The 19,766-nt window shown below is 45.3% G+C and overlaps 1 protein-coding gene across 3 annotated transcripts in view; it reads left to right on the plus strand.

The window, feature by feature from the left end:
• The first annotated feature begins 515 nt into the window (after positions 1–515).
• Positions 516–19,766, plus strand: part of TAF1B (TATA-box binding protein associated factor, RNA polymerase I subunit B) — a 105,041-nt gene continuing 85,790 nt past the window's right edge. The window contains exons 1-6 of one of the 3 annotated variants that reach the window (XM_056564164.1): positions 516–557; positions 5,593–5,691; positions 8,881–8,965; positions 12,552–12,649; positions 14,139–14,231; positions 14,312–14,456. In XM_056564164.1, coding sequence (XP_056420139.1) covers positions 531–557; positions 5,593–5,691; positions 8,881–8,965; positions 12,552–12,649; positions 14,139–14,231; positions 14,312–14,456 — 547 coding nt within the window. In that variant the 5' untranslated portion in view covers positions 516–530. Of the gene's footprint in view, positions 558–1,866; positions 2,025–5,592; positions 5,692–8,880; positions 8,966–12,551; positions 12,650–14,138; positions 14,232–14,311; positions 14,457–19,766 lie in introns of those variants that run through there. The other 2 variants (XM_056564166.1, XM_056564167.1) reach the window with 2 other exon arrangements.

Below are 19,766 nucleotides of genomic sequence, written 5' to 3' on the forward strand. Positions count from 1 at the left end.
AGGTGCAGCAGGAAGGAGGGTGACCGGAGGTGCAGCAGGAAGGAGGGTGACTAGATATGCAGAATGAAGGAGGGTGACTGGAGATGTAGCAGGAAGGAGGGTGACTAGATATGCAGAATGAAGGAGGGTGACTGGAGGTTCAGCAGGAGGGAGGGTGACTGGAGGTGTAGCAGGAGGGAGGGTGACTGGAGGTGCAGCAGGAGAGAGGGTGACAGGAGGTGTAGCAGGAAGGAGGGTGACTGGAGGTGTAGCAGGAAGGAGGGTGACTGGAGGTGCAGCAGTAAGGAGGGTGACAGCAGTGACAGGAGCTGCAGCAGGAGGGAGGGTGGCAGCAGTGACAGGAGGTGCAGCAGGAGGGAGGGTGGCAGCAGTGACAGATGCTATCTATGCAGGGCTGCATTCAGTGGACAGTGTGTATACTGAGACCCTATCTACCGAGAGCCAAATGTATTCGACTGTCCATTCTAACACTCAATCTATTGAGGATTGTATAAAACTATATTTACTTAGGGTTGCATTTAATAGACTGTATGCATACTGAGATTCCATCTACTACGGTCAGTATTTAAATGTATGCATGCACACTAAGACTCTATATACTGTGGGCTACATGTCATGGACAGTATTCATACTAAGAACCTATCTACTGTGGTCTGCACGTAATGATCTGCATACAGAGACCTCATCTATTGAGGGTTGTAGTCAATTGACTGTGTACATGCTTTGATCTACTGTGGTCTCCATTTTACAGTCTGCGTACTGTATACTCAGACTCTATCTACTGAGAGCTGTTTTTAGCTTAAAGGGGAATTCTGGCAAAAGTAAACTTATCCCCTATCCACAGAATGGATAAGTAGCTGATCGCCGAGGTCCGACTGCTGGGTTCCCAAATATTTCTGCAGAAAATCTGCTGTGTATTAAAGGAGAACTATGGCAAACATTAACTTATCCCCTAAGCACAGGATAGGGGATAAGTAGCTGATTGTGGGGGGGGGGGAGGGGGTCCGACCACTATGGCCCCCCGCGATCTCCAGGACGGGACCCTGCATGCGCGCCGTTCATTTCTATGGGAGCACCGAAAAAGAGTACAGTACTCGGACATCATCGGAGCTCCCACAGAATTCAATAGAGGGTGTGCCATCTACCGTAGAGAACACGCGCTCCTCACTGAGAGAGCTGGGGTCCCCTCCCAGAGATTGTGGGGGATCCCAGAGGTTGGACCCCCACAATCAGATACTTATCCCCTATTCTGTGGATAGCAGATAAGCTAGTGTTCGCTGGAGTACTCCTTTCACACAACCTTATTCTAGGTTTTGCAATAGGGCACTTTTTCCCAATCACGGTGCCTCCAGCTGTTGCAAAACTACAACTCCGAGCATGCACAGACCGCCAAAGCCTGTCCTGGTATGCTGGGAGTTGTAGTTTTCACACTTATCCTGGATTTGTCAATAGGGCAGTGTTTCCTAACCAGTGTGCCTCCAGCTGTTGCAAAACTACAACTCCGAGCATGCACAGACCGCCAAAGCCTGTCCTGGTATGCTGGGAGTTGTAGTTTTCACACTTATCCTGGATTTGTCAATAGGGCAGTGTTTCCTAACCAGTGTGCCTACAGCTGTTGCAAAACTACAACTCCCAGCATGCCCAGGAAACCCATTGGCTGTTCAGGCATTCTGGGAGTTGTAGTTCTGCATCCTTATCCTGGGTTTAGCAATAGGAGAGTGTTTCCAAGGCATGCTGGGAGTTGTAGTTTTGCCAGAACTGGGAAGCCACAGTTTGCTGTTCAGGAAGAATCACCGCTACACTGCACTCCACAACATGGCTGACCTCGTGACCCCGAGCAGCCGCTATCCGGTGTCACGTGTCTATATCTGCCGGGCGGATGTGACGCATTATTATAGGCGACAGATTGCTGCGGAGCCGGTTATTCGGTGATGTAGGTAGCGGACAGTGCGCGCGTATCTCTAGGATAAAGCTGGAGAAGTCCCCGGATACAGGCGCGGTGCATTATGGACGAAGAGCAAACAGTGAGTTTCGCGTAGTGACGTCATAGATGCGCGCCATGTCTTAAGTCACGTGGTAGCGTGGTTGCTGTGCACAGCCTGGAATACTGGCAATGTCATATAGATCTAGAGTGCCCCCCCCCCTAATAAGAGAGTGAGGCGTAGAGCGCCCCCCCATGAAGTGTTTGGCTTAGAGCGCCCCCCCCCCCATCAAGTGTTTGGCTTAGAGCGCCCCCCATTGAAAATTGAAGTGTAGAGCGCCCCCCCCCATGAAGTGTAAGGCGTAGAGCGCAGCCCCCCCCCCCCCCCATGAAGAGTGTGAGGCGTAGAGCGCCGCCCCCCCCCCCCCCATGAAGAGTGTTTGGCTTAGAGCGCCCCCCATTGAAAATTGAAGTGTAGAGCGCCCTCCCATGAAGTGTAAGGTGTAGAGCGCGGCCCCCCCCAGGCCCCATGAAGTGTGAGACGTAGAGCGCCCCCCCCACAAAGTGTGAGGCGTAGAGAGCCCCCCCCCCCCACAAAGAGTGTGAGGCGTAGAGCGCCCCCCCCCCTCCGACGAGTGTGAGGCGTAGAGCGCCCCCCCCCACAAAGAGTGTGAGGCGTAGAGCGCCCCCCCCCACAAAGATTGTGAGGCGTAGAGCGCCCCCCCCCCCCCACAAGGAGTGTGAGGCGTAGAGCGCCCCCCCCCCATGAAGTGTGAGGCATGGAGCGCCCCCCTAGAAGAGTGTGATGTGTAGTGAACCCACCATGAAGAGTGTGAGGCTTAGAGCGCCCCCTTAGAAGAGTGTGAGGCGTAGAGCCCCCCTCCCACAAAGAGGGTGAGGCGTAGAGCCCCCCTCCCACAAAGAGTGTGAGGCGTAGAGCCCCCCTCCCACAAAGAGGGTGAGGCGTAGAGCCCCCCTCCCACAAAGAGGGTGAGGCGTAGAGCCCCCCCTCCCACAAAGAGGGTGAGGCGTAGAGCGCCCCCCTCCCACAAAGAGGGTGAGGCGTAGAGCGCCCCCCTCCCACAAAGAGGGTGAGGCGTAGAGCGCCCCCCCCTCCCACAAAGAGGGTGAGGCGTAGAGCTCCCCCCCCTCCCACAAAGAGGGTGAGGCGTAGAGCGCCCCCCCCCCTCCCACAAAGAGGGTGAGGCGTAGAGCGCCCCCCCCTCCCACAAAGAGTGTGAGGTGTATAGCGCCCCCCTATGAAGAGTGTGAGGCGTAGAGCGCACCCCCCCCCCTATAAAGAGTGTGAAGCATAAATGGGTTGCCATCATCCAGGATAATGACCACACACACTCATATCCAGCATGCCAGGGTTAAAGGGGTACTCCGCCCCTAGACATCTTATCCCCGAGATCTCTCCTGCTGCACCTCCGTACATCAGCAGCCCGGATCTACGTTTGCTCCGCGGCTAATGACGGGCGATACAGGGGACGGGGTATGGTGCCGGCCGTCACGCCCCCTCCCACGGACTTGCATTGAGTGGACAGGGCCGTGACATCACGATACCCCGTCCCCTGTATCGCCAGTCATTACCCGCGGAGCAAACATAGATCCGGGCTGCTGATGTACGGAGGTGCAGCAGGAGAGATCTCTGGGGTCCCCAGCAGCTCTACCCCCACGATCAGACCTCTTATACTGTTTCCTTTGGATAGGGGATATGATGTCTAGGGGCGGATCACCCCTTTATCTTCAGAAATCTTGAAAACAAAAAGATCACCAATGTGAATATCGAGCCATTCCATAGACATGATTTCTCAATAAAAACGTAAAGACTTCGGAAACGCTTTCGATTGTTCTTCAGTAACCATGGAAACCAAACTTTTGGCCACAGCAGTTCTGATGTTATGTGTTGTTATCCCATCAGTGTCCTCAGTTAATCATTGTGTTACTCTTGGCACAGGGTTGTGGATATTACTTACACACTATTACAGTTCTGATATTATCATTAATAAAGTTAAAGAAGTTTTAACTTATTGTGCTAGGCCGGTTCTACATGCTCATTTTGTTTTTTTTCTTTGTGTATAGGGATTGTCTTAAAAAAAACTATACTGGGAAAAGTTCCCATGGGCTGTACGACCACCACAGCGGAAATGGAATATTACATTGAAATGAATGACTGATGGTGTAATGCAGTGTTTCCCAACCGAGCTGCCTCCAGCTGTTGCAAAACTACAACTCCCAGCATGCTCTCACATCGCGGCAGCTCTTGGCCTAGCTCATTGAGCAGGGGGAGCGGCCGCGATGAGTGCGAGTACACCGCGCATGCGCGGCGACTCGCATATCGTTTCAGTGTGTTTGCAGGCGCATGTGAAGGCAGAATACAAATGGTCCTTCAGTGGCAGATCCGCAGCGCAAAGTACGCCGTGGATCCGCCGTGTGAACGTATCATTAAAGGGGTATTCCAGGGAAAAATTTCAACTGGCTCCAGAAAGTTACACAGGTTTGTAAATTACTTCTATTAAAAAAATCTTAATCCTTCTAATAATTATTAGCTGCTGAAGTTGAGTTTTCCTTTTCAGTCTGGCAACAGTGCTCTTCTGACACCTCTGTCTGCCTCGGGAACTGCACAGCGTAGAAGAGGTTTGTTATGGGGATTTGCTTCTACTCTAAACAGTTCCAGAGACAGGTGTCACCTGAGAGCACTTAGACAGAAAAGAACTCAACTTCAGCAGCTCATAAGTACTGAAAGGATTAAGACTTTTTAATAGAAGTAATTTACAAATCTGTTTAAAGGGGTACTCCGGTGGAAAACTTATATATATATATATATATATATATATATATATATATATATATATATATATATATATAAATTTTTTTTTTTTAAATCAACTGGTGGCAGAAAGTTAAACAGATTTGTAAATTACTTCTTTTAAAAAATCTTAATCCTTATAGTACTTATTAGCTTCTGAATGCTACAGAGGAAATTCTTTTCCTTTTGGAACACAGTGCTCTCTGCTGACATCACAAGCACAGTGCTCTCTGCTGACATCTCTGTCCTTTTTAGGAACTGTCCAGCGCAGCATATGTTTGCTATGGGGATTTTCTCCTACTCTGGACAGAGATGTCAGCAGAGAGCACTGTGCTTGTGATGTCAGCAGAGAGCTCTGGGTTCCAAAAAGAAAATAATTTCCTCTGTAGTATTCAGCAGCTAATAAGTACTGGAAGGATTAAGATTTTTTAATAGAAGTAATTTACAAATCTGTTTAACTGCCACCAGTTGATTTAAAAAAAATAAAAAGTTTTTCATCTAAGTTTTTTCCTGGATACTCAATAGGCCGCATTTCTTTTTCTGCAAAATGTCAGTAGAAACTATTGGGGAGATTTATCAAAACCTGCCTAGAGGAAAAGTTGCCCATAGCAACCAATCAGATTGCTTCTTTCATTTTGCACAGGCCTCTTTAAAAATGAAAGAAGCGATCTGATTGGTTGCTATTGGCAACTCAGCAACTTTTCCTCTGGACAGGTTTTGATAAATCCCCCCCATATGTCTCTGCTGTATGAGTGGCCCTGCCAGGTCTCTCTACTAATAGGACAGAATATAATGAACTTTCCTCTATCCTAAGTAATGCAATGGAATTATAATCTATTATAAAATCTCTCTGTTTTAGAGCTCTTATAAGGAACCATGTCCTCAATGTTCAGAAGTTAACTGGGGGATCAGTGATGAATGCAAGTACTACTGCAAAAGCTGTCACACTGTCATAGAGGTATGTACACATGACATCTAAAGTGTTTTAAAGGGGTACTCTGCTGGAAAAAAAATTCTTAAAATTAACTGGTGCCAGAAAGTTAAACAGATTTGTAAATTACTTCTATTTAAAAAAATCTTAATCCTTCCAGTACTTATCAGCTGCTATTTGCTCCACATGAAGTTCTTTTTTTATTTCCTTTCTGTCTGACCACAGTGCTCTCTGCTGACACCTCTGTCTATGTCAGGAACTGTCCAGAGCAGGAGAGGTTTGCTATGGGGATTTGCTCCTACTCTGGACAGTCCCTGACATGGACAGAGGTGTCAGCAGAGAGCACTGTGGACAGACAAAAAGGAAATCCAAAAAGAAAAGAACTTCCTGTGGATCAAATGGCAGCTGATAAGTACTGGAAGGATTAAGATTTTTTTTTAAATAAAAGTAATTTACAAATCTGTTTAACTTTCTGGCACCAGTTGATTAAAAGAAAATGTTTTCCAGTGGAGCCTTGTCATAGTTACGTTTATGCACCGTGTTCCCATTAACTTGCTTGGCAACACAATAAAGGCCATAATCATAGGACTGAATCATTACTAAATGTAATTGCAGAATGGCATCCCACCTCCCAAACTGCAAATTACCTTGGGTATACAGTACTGAAAAAATACCATATACAGTCATGGCCGTAAATGTTGGCACCCCTGACATTTTTCTAGAAAATGAAGTATGTCTCACAGAAAAGGATTGCAGTAACATGTTTTGCTATACACATGTTTATTCCCTTTGTGTGTATTGGAACTAAACCAAAAAAGGAGGGGGAAAAAAAGCAAATTGGACATAATGTCACCAAACTCCAAACATGGTCTGGACAAAATTATTGGCACCCTTTCAAAATTGTGAAAAAATAAGATTGTTTCAAGCATGTGATGCTTCTTTAAACTCACCTGGAGCAAGTAACAGGTGTGGGCAATATAAAAATCACACCTGAAAACAGATAAAAAGGAGAGAAGTTCACTTAGTCTTTGCATTATGTGTCTGTGTGTGCCGCACTAAGCATGGACAACAGAAAGAGAAGAAGAGAACTGTCTGGGGACTTGAGAACCAAAATGGTGGAAAAATATCAACAATCTCAAGGTTACAAGTCCATCTCCAGAAATCTAGATTTGCCTTTGTCCACAGTGCGCAACTTTATTAAGAAGTTTGCAACCCATGGCACTGTAGGTAATCTCCCTGGGCGTGGACAGAAGAGAAAAATTGAAGAAAGGTATCAACGCAGGATAGTCCGGATGGTGGATAAGCAGCCCCAAACAAGTTCCAAAGATATTCAAGCTGTCCTACAGGCTCAGGGAGCATCAGTGTCAGCGCAAACTATCCATCGACATTTAAATTAAATGAAACGCTATGGCAGGAGACCCAGGAGGACCCCACTGCTGACACAGAGACATAAAAAAGCAAGACTACATTTTGCTAAAATGAACTTGAGTAACCAAAATCCTTCTGAGAAAACGTCTTGTGGACAGATGAGTCCAAGATAGAGCTTTTTGGTAAATCACATCATTCTACTGTTTACCAAAAACGGAATGAGGCCTGCAAAGAATGATGTTTTGGGGTTGTTTCGCAGCCTTTGGCACTGGGTGTCTTGAATGTGTACAAGGCATCATGAAATCTGAGAATTACCAATGGATTTTGGGTCGCACTGTACAGCCCAGTGTCAGAAAGCTGGGTTTGCGTCTGAGATCTTGGGTCTTCCCAAGCATACGTCAAGCCCCCAGAAATGGATGGCAACAAAGCGCTGGAGAGTTCTGAAGTGACAGCAATGAGTCCAGATCTAAATCCCATTGAACACCTGTGGAGAGATCTTAAAATTGCTGTTGGATAAAGGCGCCCTTCCAATAAGAGAGACCTGGAGCAGTTTGCAAAGGAAGAGTGGTCCAACATTCTGGCTGAGAGGTGTAAGAAGCTTATTGATGGTTATAGGAAGTGACTGATTTCAGTTATTTTAAGTGTGTGTAACCAAATAATTTAAGGGTGGCAATAATTTTGTCCAGACCATTTTTGGAGTTTGGTGTGACATCGCATATCCTTACAACTATAACCTCTGTGAAAAACATCACTTCAAATGTTTATTTGTAGATGTTTACAATTAATTTTATTGTATTTTACCATATTAAAAATAAATGAAAATGCATATTTTTATCTGCTTTTTATTTCATATGACAATGCGCATGTCTCCCGATCTGTTCATGACATCACCACCCATTTGAGCACTCCCAAGCTTTTTAAAATATTTAAATCCCTCCTTTTGTCATAACACTTCAGACCTGACAAGCCAAGGGGTTCCTTGCGAAACGCGTTGTCCTTTCATGCTTTTATTCCTTATAAACCCGTTGGATATACCTTTGCTGCCCTCCATGCATCTGTGACAGGCAGCTACCTTGAAGCGCAGAATTGTGATCTGAACCAGTGAGGGGCACATTCCTCTCCATACCATTAAAGGGGTTATCCAGGAAAAAACTTTTTTATATATATCAACTGGCTCCAGAAAGTTAAAAAGATTTGTAAATTACTTCAATTAAAACATCTTCATCCTTTCAGTACTTATGAGCTTCTGAAGTTGAGTTGTTCTTTTCTGTTTAAGTGCTCTCTGATGACACCCGTCTCGGGAACCGCCCAGTTTAGAAGCAAATTCCCATAGCAAACCTCTTCTATTCTGTGCAGTTCCCGAGACAAGCAGAGATGTCAGCAGAGAGCACTGTTGCCAGACAGAAAACAACTCAACTTCAGCAGCTGATAATTATTGAAAGGATTAAGATTTTTTAATAGAAGTCATTTACAAATCTATTTAACTTTCTGGAGCCAGTTGATTTATAAAACGTTTTTTCCTGTAATACCCCTTTAATTATTATGTTTAATTTGCTTTTTTTCCTCCTTTTTTGGTTTAGTTCCAATACACACAAAGGGAAAAAACATGTGTATAGCAAAACATGTGTTACTGCAATCCTTTTCTGTGAGAAATAATTCATTTTCTTGAAAAATTTTCAGGGGTGCCAACATTTACGGCCATGACTGTACAATATGGTATGTGTGTGTGTGTGTGTGTGTGTGTGAGATATATATATATACACACACACACACACACACACACACTTCCAGAACTAATGCTTATCTTGAAATTTACCTGGATAGACTTGTATGCTTTAATTCTTGCAGAAAACCAAGGACATTGAAGATGACTTTGTCATCCTGAATACAAGAATCCAGTCTATTTCAAGAGGATTAAGAAAAAAGAAAGCCGGTAAGCACTGGGGCTGGGATGGCATTGACTTATTATTTGTATTTACTTATAGATGATCTAATAGACCATTGAGGAAACTTGTTTCCATTTACCTCTGAAGTGACTGGCATTTGTAATGTAGTTACTAATCAGATTTAGTGGAGGAACGGTTTTAGGAAATTCTGTGTGCGGAGATCCCTGAATTCTTGGCCATGTACATGTATAGCAGAAACATTTTACATTGTTGTGTTCTCTACGATGCTGCAGAACAGTGTACTTTGTAAAATACTGAAAATTATAGATCATTTTGTCTGCGCATTGAATTCTAATGTGTAAAATATGGTTAGTGATCTGGTTTACATAGAAATCTACAGCAGATCATGTATGTGTAAAGGGGATCTACTGTGTACGGTTAGGAAAAAAAAAGTAAAGCCACATGCCCAGCTTTGTCCGCAGCAACCAATCACAGCCAAGCTTTTATTTTACTAGAGAAATGAATGAGTTGAGCTTTGTTTAGTTGCTATGGGCAAATCAGACAGGTTTTTTTTCTCAGATTGGATATGTGCATAAAGGCCAATGTTTGGGAGTGATTTTTACTAAGCTGTCACGCCCCCTCCTATAGACTTGCATTGAGGGGGCGGGGCTATGACGTCACGAGCTCCCGGCGCCAGCTCCAGCGTTCGGAACAGTTTGTTCCAAACGCTGAGTAGCAGAGTACCCCTTTAATAGGGGACCTGGCTCCTTGGGTGTCTTAGCCCTTCCCAGGGGTTTGTGTCAATTCATTTTCACATACAGCACTTCTGAACTCCTGCACTAAAGTACGCCTGTATATCTGCATATACTGTGGCCTGCAAACTGCCCAAAATATGTCCCAAGTGTAAATAGCCATTTTTGAGCTATAGCTTCTACTGTAGTCCAAATAAAGGCTAAAAAAATAGGACTGCGTTTGGTGTCCTTTCCTTTCTTTTTTTTTTTTTAATTGTTTTTTTTTTTTTTTCTTCTGGCGTTTTTGACTCTGAGTGGAAATTGCATTTTTTGCCCCCTTGGTGTTTTTTCAAAATTAGCTGGGTACCCAAATAAATAAAGGATGCAGTAGGGATGGAAAAAATGTATTTAAAGAAATTTATATTTTTTTTATAACTAAATTTAAATTTTTTAAACAGGGACCAATTTATGTGGGCGGGCAGGGAATTAAAGATGTAGCCGACAATAATAAAATTGAAGAAAGGGGCCATTTGAATGTAAAAATAATATATTTTGTATAAATAATGTAATTTTTTTTTTATTAGTAATGTATTTTAATAATGTGTTTATTAAAGTGTGTGTGTTAACTTTTTAAACTTTTTTTTTCTTTATTTCTTTACAGTTTTTAGGTAGTACCACTACTCCCCAGCATGGAACAGACTGTTCCATGCTGGGAGTAGTAGTATCTGTTCTAATAGACAGATCGCCCCAGGTGAAAAAAGTTAAAAACACACACACTTTATTTAACACATTATTAAAATACATCACTAATAAAAAGTTTAACAACATTTTTTTATTTCAATAGATTATTTTTACATTTAAATGGCCCTTTTCTACATTTTTTATTTTGCTGGCTACATTTTTATTTCCCTGCCGCTCACACAAATTGCTCCATGTTTTAAAAATTTATAAAAAATATACATTTCGTTAAATACAATTTTTTTTCCATCCCTACTGTATCTTTTTATTTTTATTTTTTTTATGGTACCCTACGAAATTTTACTAAGAAGGTATCTCCATCCCTTTTTTTGGATCACAAGTCCAAAAAAAAATAAAAACTGCCTGCAAAAAACGCCAAAATAAAAACCCACATGGAGTTTTTCTTGATGTTTTTTTTTATCTCCTATAGACTTCTATGGGAGAAATACGCCACGATTTGAGGTTTTGAGACATTCTCATGGCTTCTTTAGGTATGTTAGGCTGCAAGAGGGTCACTACAAACTCCTTACCAGATGCTAATACACACCTGATATACTGTGTCACAGGGGTCTAGCTACCAGCGATGCCTGCTGGAGATGTGGAACCGATAGGGGCACTTCCTTAGATATCTGCTGGTTATATTTGGACATAGCGCCGTTTTGGGAAGACATTGGCAGGCTTATCTCCACTATTGTTGGGAAACAAATTAAGCTGACACCCACTCTAGTACTCTTGGGGCTTTCTACTGCTGACTGTACCCTTCACAATAGATCGTTAGTGGCTCAGCTGCTCTCTGTAGCAAAGGCCTTGATACCTCTAGACTGGCTACAGACGTCGCCTCCAACGGTGGCTCAGTAGCGACAAAAAGTCTAGGATTCATGTAGAATGGAGGAATTGGTGAGCTGGAGCACGGGCACCCATGATAAATTTCTGAATATTTGGTCGCCGTGGTTGAGATATTCTGAGACGCAACTCCAGGACCAAGCCCTTGCCCTACCTCCTCCCCCTTTGTCCTCTTCCCTGTGTCCTCCAGCTTGCTGTTGATTCCCACTCCCCCCCCCCTCTTCTTCCAGTTTTTCCTGCATGTCTTGACTCTTCCCCCTGGACCGGACCTCTCCTCTCCCCCCTCCCCTTTCCCCTTCTCTCTTCTCCTCTTCCCTTTTTCCCTTTTACTCTCTTTGTCTCTTCCCTGTTCCTTTCTCCTTCTATTCTTCCTCTCCCCCTTCTCCTCCCATGTTTCACCACTTCTTCTCGCTCTCCTTCTTTCGCTTCTACAGCTTGGTCAGGCTCTCTCTGCCTTTTTTGGTTCTTCTTTTTATACCGCCTGATTCCTCCTTCCCTCTTTCTTCTTCTTGTCTGCTTCTACTTTCCCCTTTTTTTATGTTAGTTCTGGTTTACCTGTTTGTAAGATTGTGGTGCTCCTATAATGTACGACTGTATACATATCTCAAGATCGCCCATTGGCATTGACCAGTGGGAGCATTTGGACCCAGTGCAGTCTAATTCCATGCTATTCCATTCCATTTTTGTTTCCATTGTTTGTTATAAATTTTTGAAAATAAAAGATTGGGGAAAAAAAAGCCACAATTTCAGGGGGAAAAAAGATGCCATAGGCTCAACATGCTGCGATTTTGTAAAACTGCCAAGAAGTTTAAAAACGCCAAAAGGATAAAAAAAAGCCAAACTGGAAAACGCATATGGTATTTTGAATTTTTCTATTTGACTTGCAGCTAACATCTGTCCGCAGCGTTTTTTCACAGAAAAAACGCCACGGGGCCATTTTGGCGCTTTTTTAGGCAAAACGCCCCCCAAAAAAACAAGTGGAAACTTAGCCTAACGCTGATGTCAACATAGCCTTAGGATGTAAATGTACCATACAGGAGCTATATGATTTATTTTTCAATGGATCGTCTCTGTCATTTTCTTTGGAATGAAGCAAGATGTAACAATGCGTTGACCAGTGGTCTCCAACCTGCGGACCTCCAGATGTTGCAAAACTACAACTCCCAGCATGCCCGGACAGCCAACGGCTGTCCGCGGCATGCTGGGAGTTGTAGTTTTGCAACATCTGGGGGTCCGCAGGTTGAAGACCACTGGAGTAGACCATGTTGATGAAGATAAATGTCCATATATATGTGGTAACACGCTCTCTTCCTTTGTGTAGAGTGGGGCTGGGACTGGTATATCTGTGAAGGGTTTCAGCTGATCCTTATCAAACAAGCTGAAGCACTTGAAGCTTTGGGAATCTGTCCTGACATTAAGGTAATTTCCAGATTTCACAGCTGTATACTCTCTATACCCAGGTTCTTGTCAGACAAAGATAAATCATGTCAGAATGTTTTCTACCTTTAACGTGACCTATATCATGAACAATTCAATTGCAAAACAAACTGAAATCTTTGAGGGGGGAAGAAAAATAACTTTTGTAGGAGTCTATTAGCATGGCACATCTTGAAGTGGTAATATTTGTACACTTTTTCTTGCAAAAACGCTCCAAATCTGTCAGATTGTGAGGACCTCCCCTGTGCACAGCCCTCTTCAGATCACCCCACAGATGTCCAATTGGATAAAGGCCTGGGCTCTGGATGGGCCATTCCAAAACGTTAACCTTGGTCTGATGAAACCATGTTTTTGTGGATTTGTATGTGTGCTTTGGGTCCTTGTTGTGCTGAAAGGCGAACTTGCTCTTCATCTTCAGCTTTCTTATGGACGCCTGACTGTTTTGTGCCAAAATTGCCTTTTATTTGGAGCTATTCATGATTCCCTTCACCCTGACTAAGGCCCTGGTTCCAGCTAAAGAAAAACAGCCCTAAAGCATGCCTCTGCCCCCTACCATGCGGTTATGGTGTTCTTTATGTGATGTGCAGTGTTGCTTTTGACCAATCATACCTTTTGCAATTATCATGACCTAAAAGTTCCACCTTGATTTCATCAGACCATAACAACACATTTTCCCACTTTCGTTTTAGTGGACTTATTGTTTTTGCAAACTTCAACTGGGCTTGGATTATTTATTTATTAAATTTTTTTTGTAAGAAAAGGCTTCCATCTTGCTACCCTACCACATAGCCCATTCATATAAGGAATACGGGAGATTGTTGTCACATGTATCACACAGCCAGTACTTGCCAGAAATGCCTGCTGTTCCTGTAATGTTGCAGTAGGCCTCTTGGAAGTCTCCCTGACCTGTTCTATTCTTGTCTTTTCATCAATTTTGGAGGAACGTCCAGTTCTTGGTAATGTCTCTGCTATATTTCTTTGCTTAATAATGACTGTCCTAGCTGTGTACCATGGTATATCCGATGGTTTACTAATTCTTTTGTACCATTCTCCTGACTAATATCTTCAACAATGACATCCCACTAATGCTGTGGAAAATCAGGAATATCCTATTAGAACAGCTGAACTTTATTTGTGATTTATTCAGAGTCACTATAAATGATGGCTGGTGTGTAATAACGTCTATTTAACATGAGTTGGAATGTGATTGGTTAATTCTGATCACAGATACATTCTCAGTTAGAAGAGGGTGTGCACACTTATGCAACCAGGTTTTTGTGTTGTTTTTTTTCCCCACTTTTAAAGATTTCAGTTAGTTTTGTAATTGAATTGCTCACGTCATAGGTCACATTTAAAGTGGAAAAGGTTCTGACATGATTTATCTTTGTCTCATTCTTAATATCACAAGAACCTGACATTTTATATCCACGTGTGTGTGTGTATGTATATATGTATAATTTGTATTCAACAGGACAATGTTATGTGTAATCTGTGGCGGCGATACCTTCAAAAGACCAAACAGGCATACTGCAAAAGACCCATCAGTCAGCAACCAATGCGCGTGGTACGTACAGAGTTGATCTCTGACTTCCTGAATATAAAGATATAACATTATTGCTACTTAATAATCCCTTTTTCTCTTAGGTTGTTGAGAGTAGCCTGGCCTCCTCAGAACTAGACAGCGAGTCTGATTTTTGTAGCACACAGGCCACTTCGGAGTCTGATATGGAAGCACCTTCTGTGAGCAGTGCTGGTATTGCTTCCTCAGAAGAACACGCAGATACTTCAGGTACGGCATATGTCAGCTTCTCCATGGGCTGTTTTACAGATATGTTAAAAGGGGGGCATTATTAATTGCTTTATAATCCCACTTATCTCTCATACTGATAAAGGCTGTGGTCCCAGATTATTTAGACTATAAATGAGTCTTTTAAACACTTGAAGTAAGGGGTTGTCACACCAGTAAGACTGATTTTCCTCCCCATGTATGATCACCACTCCATTCTGATGGGAGATTGTTACATAGTTTATATACATCAAGTTCACCCTGCTGTGTTGATCCAGAGGAAGACAACCCCCTCCTCCCCATTCAGGCTGATGCTCATTTGCCCCATAAAAGAGGGAAAAGTCCTTCCTGACTCCAGTATGGCAATCGGAATAGGAATAAATCCCTGGATCAACATTCTATCCCCATTAATCTTGTATCCGTAACTTCTAATAATATATTTTTTCAAAAAAACATTGACATCATATGGCAGAGAGTTCCATAGTCTCACTGCTCTTACAGTAAAGAATCTCTGTCTGTGATGATGGTGAAACCTTCTTTCCTCTAGACGTAGAGGATGCTCCCTTGTCATGGTTACCGGCCTAGGTATAAAATATCACTAGAGAGATCTCTGTACTGTCTATTCTTATATTTGTACATTGTGATCAGATCGCCCCTAAGACGTCTTTTCTCCAAACTAAATAACCCCAAGCTTGATAACCTGTCTTGGTCCTGTAATCCTCCCATAACATTCATGATTTTGGTATCCCTTCTCTGCACCCTCTCCAGTTTAGCCATGTCCTTCCGCCATGTCCTTCCTATATACAGGTGCCCAAAATTGGACACAATACTTTATATGTAGTCTGACGAATGATTTATACAGAGACAAAACTATGACCCTGTCACAAGCCTCTATGCCTCTTTTGATACATCCCATGACTTTATTGCTTGTTCTCAAAATCACACGTTGTACCAGCAATCAGCCCCCCCCACCCCCACACACACAATGATGCACTTACTCCCTATCCTGTGGATAGGAGATAATTTTTAGATGGGGGACAACTCCTTGTAAAGAGCATTTATCCCTAAAATCAAAAGTAGTAAGTTATGAGGTTTTCAGTCATTCTCTTCTGTCATTAGAAGTAAGGGTCACTTATTTGTTGATAAAACTAGAAAAAGACCTAAGTCCGTTGAATACAATACTACTACACTACGTGCCTCCTGAATACAATACTGCCACACACTGTGCCACCTAAAAGGAGATTTTTTAACACTTACCGTAAAATCTCTTTCTCGAAGGATCCATTGGGGGACACAGACCGTGGGTGTATGCTGCTGTCTCTAGGAGGTATGACTCTATGGCAACAAGAGAAGTCTGCTCCTCCCAGCAGGATATACCTGCCTCCAGGCCCTGAGGTAATCAGTTTTAGTACCAGAGCAATAGGAGAGGACTGACAGGTCAAGGAAAAAACACGAACTGTCCGAGAACCAGATGAAAATATATAACTGAACACACCCTCGGACAGAGAACCAAAGAGAAACCCAAAAGGGAGGGAGCTGTGTCCCCCAATGGATCCTTCGAGAAAGAGATTTTACGGTAAGTGTTAAAAAATCTCCTTTTCTCTATCGGCTCCATTGGGGGACACAGACCGTGGGACGTACCAAAGCCGTCCCAAGGGTAGGCAGATAATCAGACAGGCAGACTGCTGTTCCACTGCCGCCTGCAGCAGTCTATGGCCCAGACTAGCATCAGCCGATGCGAAGGTATGAACCCGGTAGAACCTCGAGAAAGTGTGCAAAGACGACCAAGTAGCCGCCTTGCAAATCTGCGAGGCCGAGGCTTGTTCTGTAGAGCCCAGGATGCCCCAACAGAAACGGGTAGAATGAGCCACAACCCTGAAGGGAGGAATCTTCCCCCTACAGCGATAGGCTTCCGAAATGGCAAACCGGATCCACCGAGAAGTGGTAGCCTTGGAAGCAGGTTGTCCCCTACGACGACCTTCCGTAAGGACAAAAAAGGAATTGCACTGACGAAACGAAGAAGAGATAGAGAGGTAATACCTAACAGCCCAAACCACATCCAGTTTGTGGAGTAAATTCTCCCTAGAATGAGCGGGATAAAAGGACGAATGTCCTCATTGAGATGAAAGGCCGAAACAACCTTAGGCAAAAAAGGAAGGATCTAGCCGGAAGCCAACCTTGTCCTGGTGAAGCACCAGAAACTGAGAACGGCAGGAGAGAGCTGCCAATTCAGACACTCTCCGAATGGAAGAGATAACAACAAGGAAATGCCACTTTCCAAGAAAAGAGGCGCAGGGACACTTCCCCAAGGGCTTCAAAAGGTTCACCTTGGAGTACCCCCAGAACCAGATTCAAGTCCCAAGGGGGAGAAGGTGACCGATAAGGAGGGGCAGCATGCGCCACTCCTTGAAGGAAGGTCCGGACATGAGAATTAGAAGCCAGAGGACGCTGTAAAAGAAAGAAAGGGCCGAAATCTGACCCTTAAGGGAACCAAGAGGCAACCCCAGTTCCAATCCCAACTGCAAGAAAGAGAGAAGATGGGAAACCGAAAAAGTTAACAGGACACAAGACCTGAGCTTCACACCAACTAAAATAAGACCGCCAGGTACGGCGGTAAATTTTTGCCGAGGAGGACTTATGAGCCTTGAGCATGGTGCGAATGACTTGGGAAGAGAAACCGCGGCTCTCAAAACCGCGGTCTCGACCGCCACGCCGTCAAAGCAGAGACGGTAATAGGGGTGGCACAGGAGACCTGATATAGGAGGTCTGGACGATAGGGAAGGCGCAGCGTTAAGTCGTTCAGGAGCCTGACCATGACGACGTACCACGCCTGCCAGGCCCAGGCTGGGCCACTAGAATGGCGAAAATGTCCCACTGAGAGTTACTTCAAGACCCCGAAAAGAGAAGAAAGGGAGGAAACAAATACGGTAGGGCAAAGCCCGACCACCAAATAGACAAAGTAGGGCAAGGCTCGACCAAGAGAGAGGAACGCTTCGGTTGTGGCGGGACCAGCAGAGGTCCACGCCTGGAGCACTCCAGGGGTTGCAGATCACAGCAAACACCCCTGGATGTAGGGACCAGTGCCTTGGAAGACTGAGGACCGGCCGAGAAGATCACATCCCAGGGATGGCCAGACTGAAGATAACTGAGATGGCCGGAAACCTGAGTTCCGCCCAGGAGGGAAATTCCCAAGAAGCAAGTGAAGAAAGAATTGCCCTAGGCCCTAAAATGTTGAAGGGGAAAAAGTTTCTCGGGGGGGCCAAGACCCCAGACCGGGCGGTCCCTGAAAACATCTCCCCAGTCTGACAGACTGGCAGGGATGGACAGGAAGGAACACCCCTGAAAAAAAATGAGGGGGAAAACGAAGCCACCATAGAAGGGACCAACAAGACTGACGAGAGAGGACGATCTTGTGGCCGAGAGACAATGAAGACCTGTCATACCGGAAGAAAATCACCAGTTGAAGAGGTCGGTGATGAAACTGGCCAAATGGCACGGCCTCCACGGCCGCCACCAATCGACCCAGGACATCCATGCAAAAGCGAATGGAAACTGGAGCAGGGAGCCGAAGGCATCAGACTCTTGAAAAGAGTTGGCGGAGTCGAAAGCTGGCAGAGGCCGCATCGAACTGGAGCCCCAGGAGAGCGGTTGGGCTTGTCCCAAATGACCATCCAACCGAAGGGAGACAAGGTCTGGAGGTTGAGACTAAGACTCTCCAGGATCTGGGTCCTGGCTGGAGCTCAGATCAGGAGGTAGTCCAAATAAGGAATCACGGAAACAACTGTTGTCCGTAAAAAAGGCTATCACAGGCGCCAGGACTTTGGTAAAGGTCCGCGGAGAAGTGGCCAGACCGAAATGGATAGCCACAATAGAAAATGACCGTCCAGAACTGCAGAGCGGAGGAACCACTGATGACCGGGAAACAATGAGAAGTGGAGGCAGGCATCCTTGATGTCCACCGAAGAACGAAACTCCCCTTGAACCATGGACGCCAGCACCGAACGGAGAGACTCCATTCGGGATGGGAACGCAAGATGCTGGCTGAGATTCTCGAGAACCAAGACTGGGCGAACAGAAACTACTTTCTTGGAGACCACGGAGAGGTTGGAATAAACCTCGAAAACGTTCCCCTGAAGTTGCATGTCCAGGCATCCCGGAGGGTAAGAGGCGACAAACCACCCGAGAGAGGTCGGCTGGTGGGGGCGACCCTTCAGGCCGAGGGAAGGCCTACGGGGCCTGATGGGGCCGCCAAACGGCCGGAACGGATAGCCGACCTCCGGGAGGAATGGGATCGGAAAGAGGAGCTCTCTACCCATGAAGGCGCCTGGCTGGACCCTTTGTTGGTACTCTTTGTTGGTACCAAAGGTCCGCAGAACCGGAAGGAGAACTTATGACGGAAAGCGGCTCTGTGAGTCTTACCAGAGGTAATAAAGAACCGCATTCCAGGCTTAAAGCCACATGAAGGGACGGTGGCTACCAGGTAGCTTGTGGTAAAGGCAGCACAGTGGCTGCACGTGGAAGCGGAACACAGAAAAATCTCCGGCTGCAGAGCATCGGAGAGCTCGATTAAATAAATCCTCTGGAGGGATCTTGAAGACTACCCTGGCGGAGTTGGAAGACCATACTAAAAAGGGCCTTTGACACCCAGGCAGAAGCAAAAGCAGGAAAAACCTGCTGCCTCAAGGGCAGAGATTGCCAAAATATCCACCTTCATGTCCGCTGGATTCTTGAAGGCAGCCGCATCAGCCAACGGCCGAGTAGGCGCCTTAGAGAGGCGGGGACCGGCGGATCCACGGTTGGAGAGGAGGTCCACCAAGCAATGAGGTCCTTGGCGAAGGAATACCGCGCTTGAACCTTCTTCGTTTCCTGAAACTTCTTGTCAGGGTGACTTCAGACGGATACCTGCAGGGCGTAAAATTCAGCGTGAGAACTGAAAGTCTTGAGTGCCGGTCGGGCACAGAGAAGGAGACTTCTGGAGCCACGTCCAAATTTTCCTTGGTCCATTAGCTGGAAGGTGTCTTTTATGGCTGCAACCAATGAGTACGCCACATTAGGCACATCTGTGCGGTCCTCTGAGTCGAAGGCCGAATCAGAAACTTCTTCCACAAGTTCTCCAGGTTAATGGGAACGTGTGAGGCGGCCCTGGAAGAGAGAGGGAGACTGACCTGGTACGCGGGTCTGGAGAGCCAGAGCGGTGACCCTGGGAGCATTCTTTAGAGGAGCGACGCTTGCTACAGGTCAGAGTAACGGGCCGATGCCTGTGAGGGGAGCACCCGTGCCTGCCAGAAGACTCGGGGGATGAGTCAGATGACG

The sequence above is a fragment of the Hyla sarda genome, chromosome 3 (assembly GCF_029499605.1).
Source record: "Hyla sarda isolate aHylSar1 chromosome 3, aHylSar1.hap1, whole genome shotgun sequence".
Lineage (NCBI taxonomy): Eukaryota > Metazoa > Chordata > Amphibia > Anura > Hylidae > Hyla > Hyla sarda.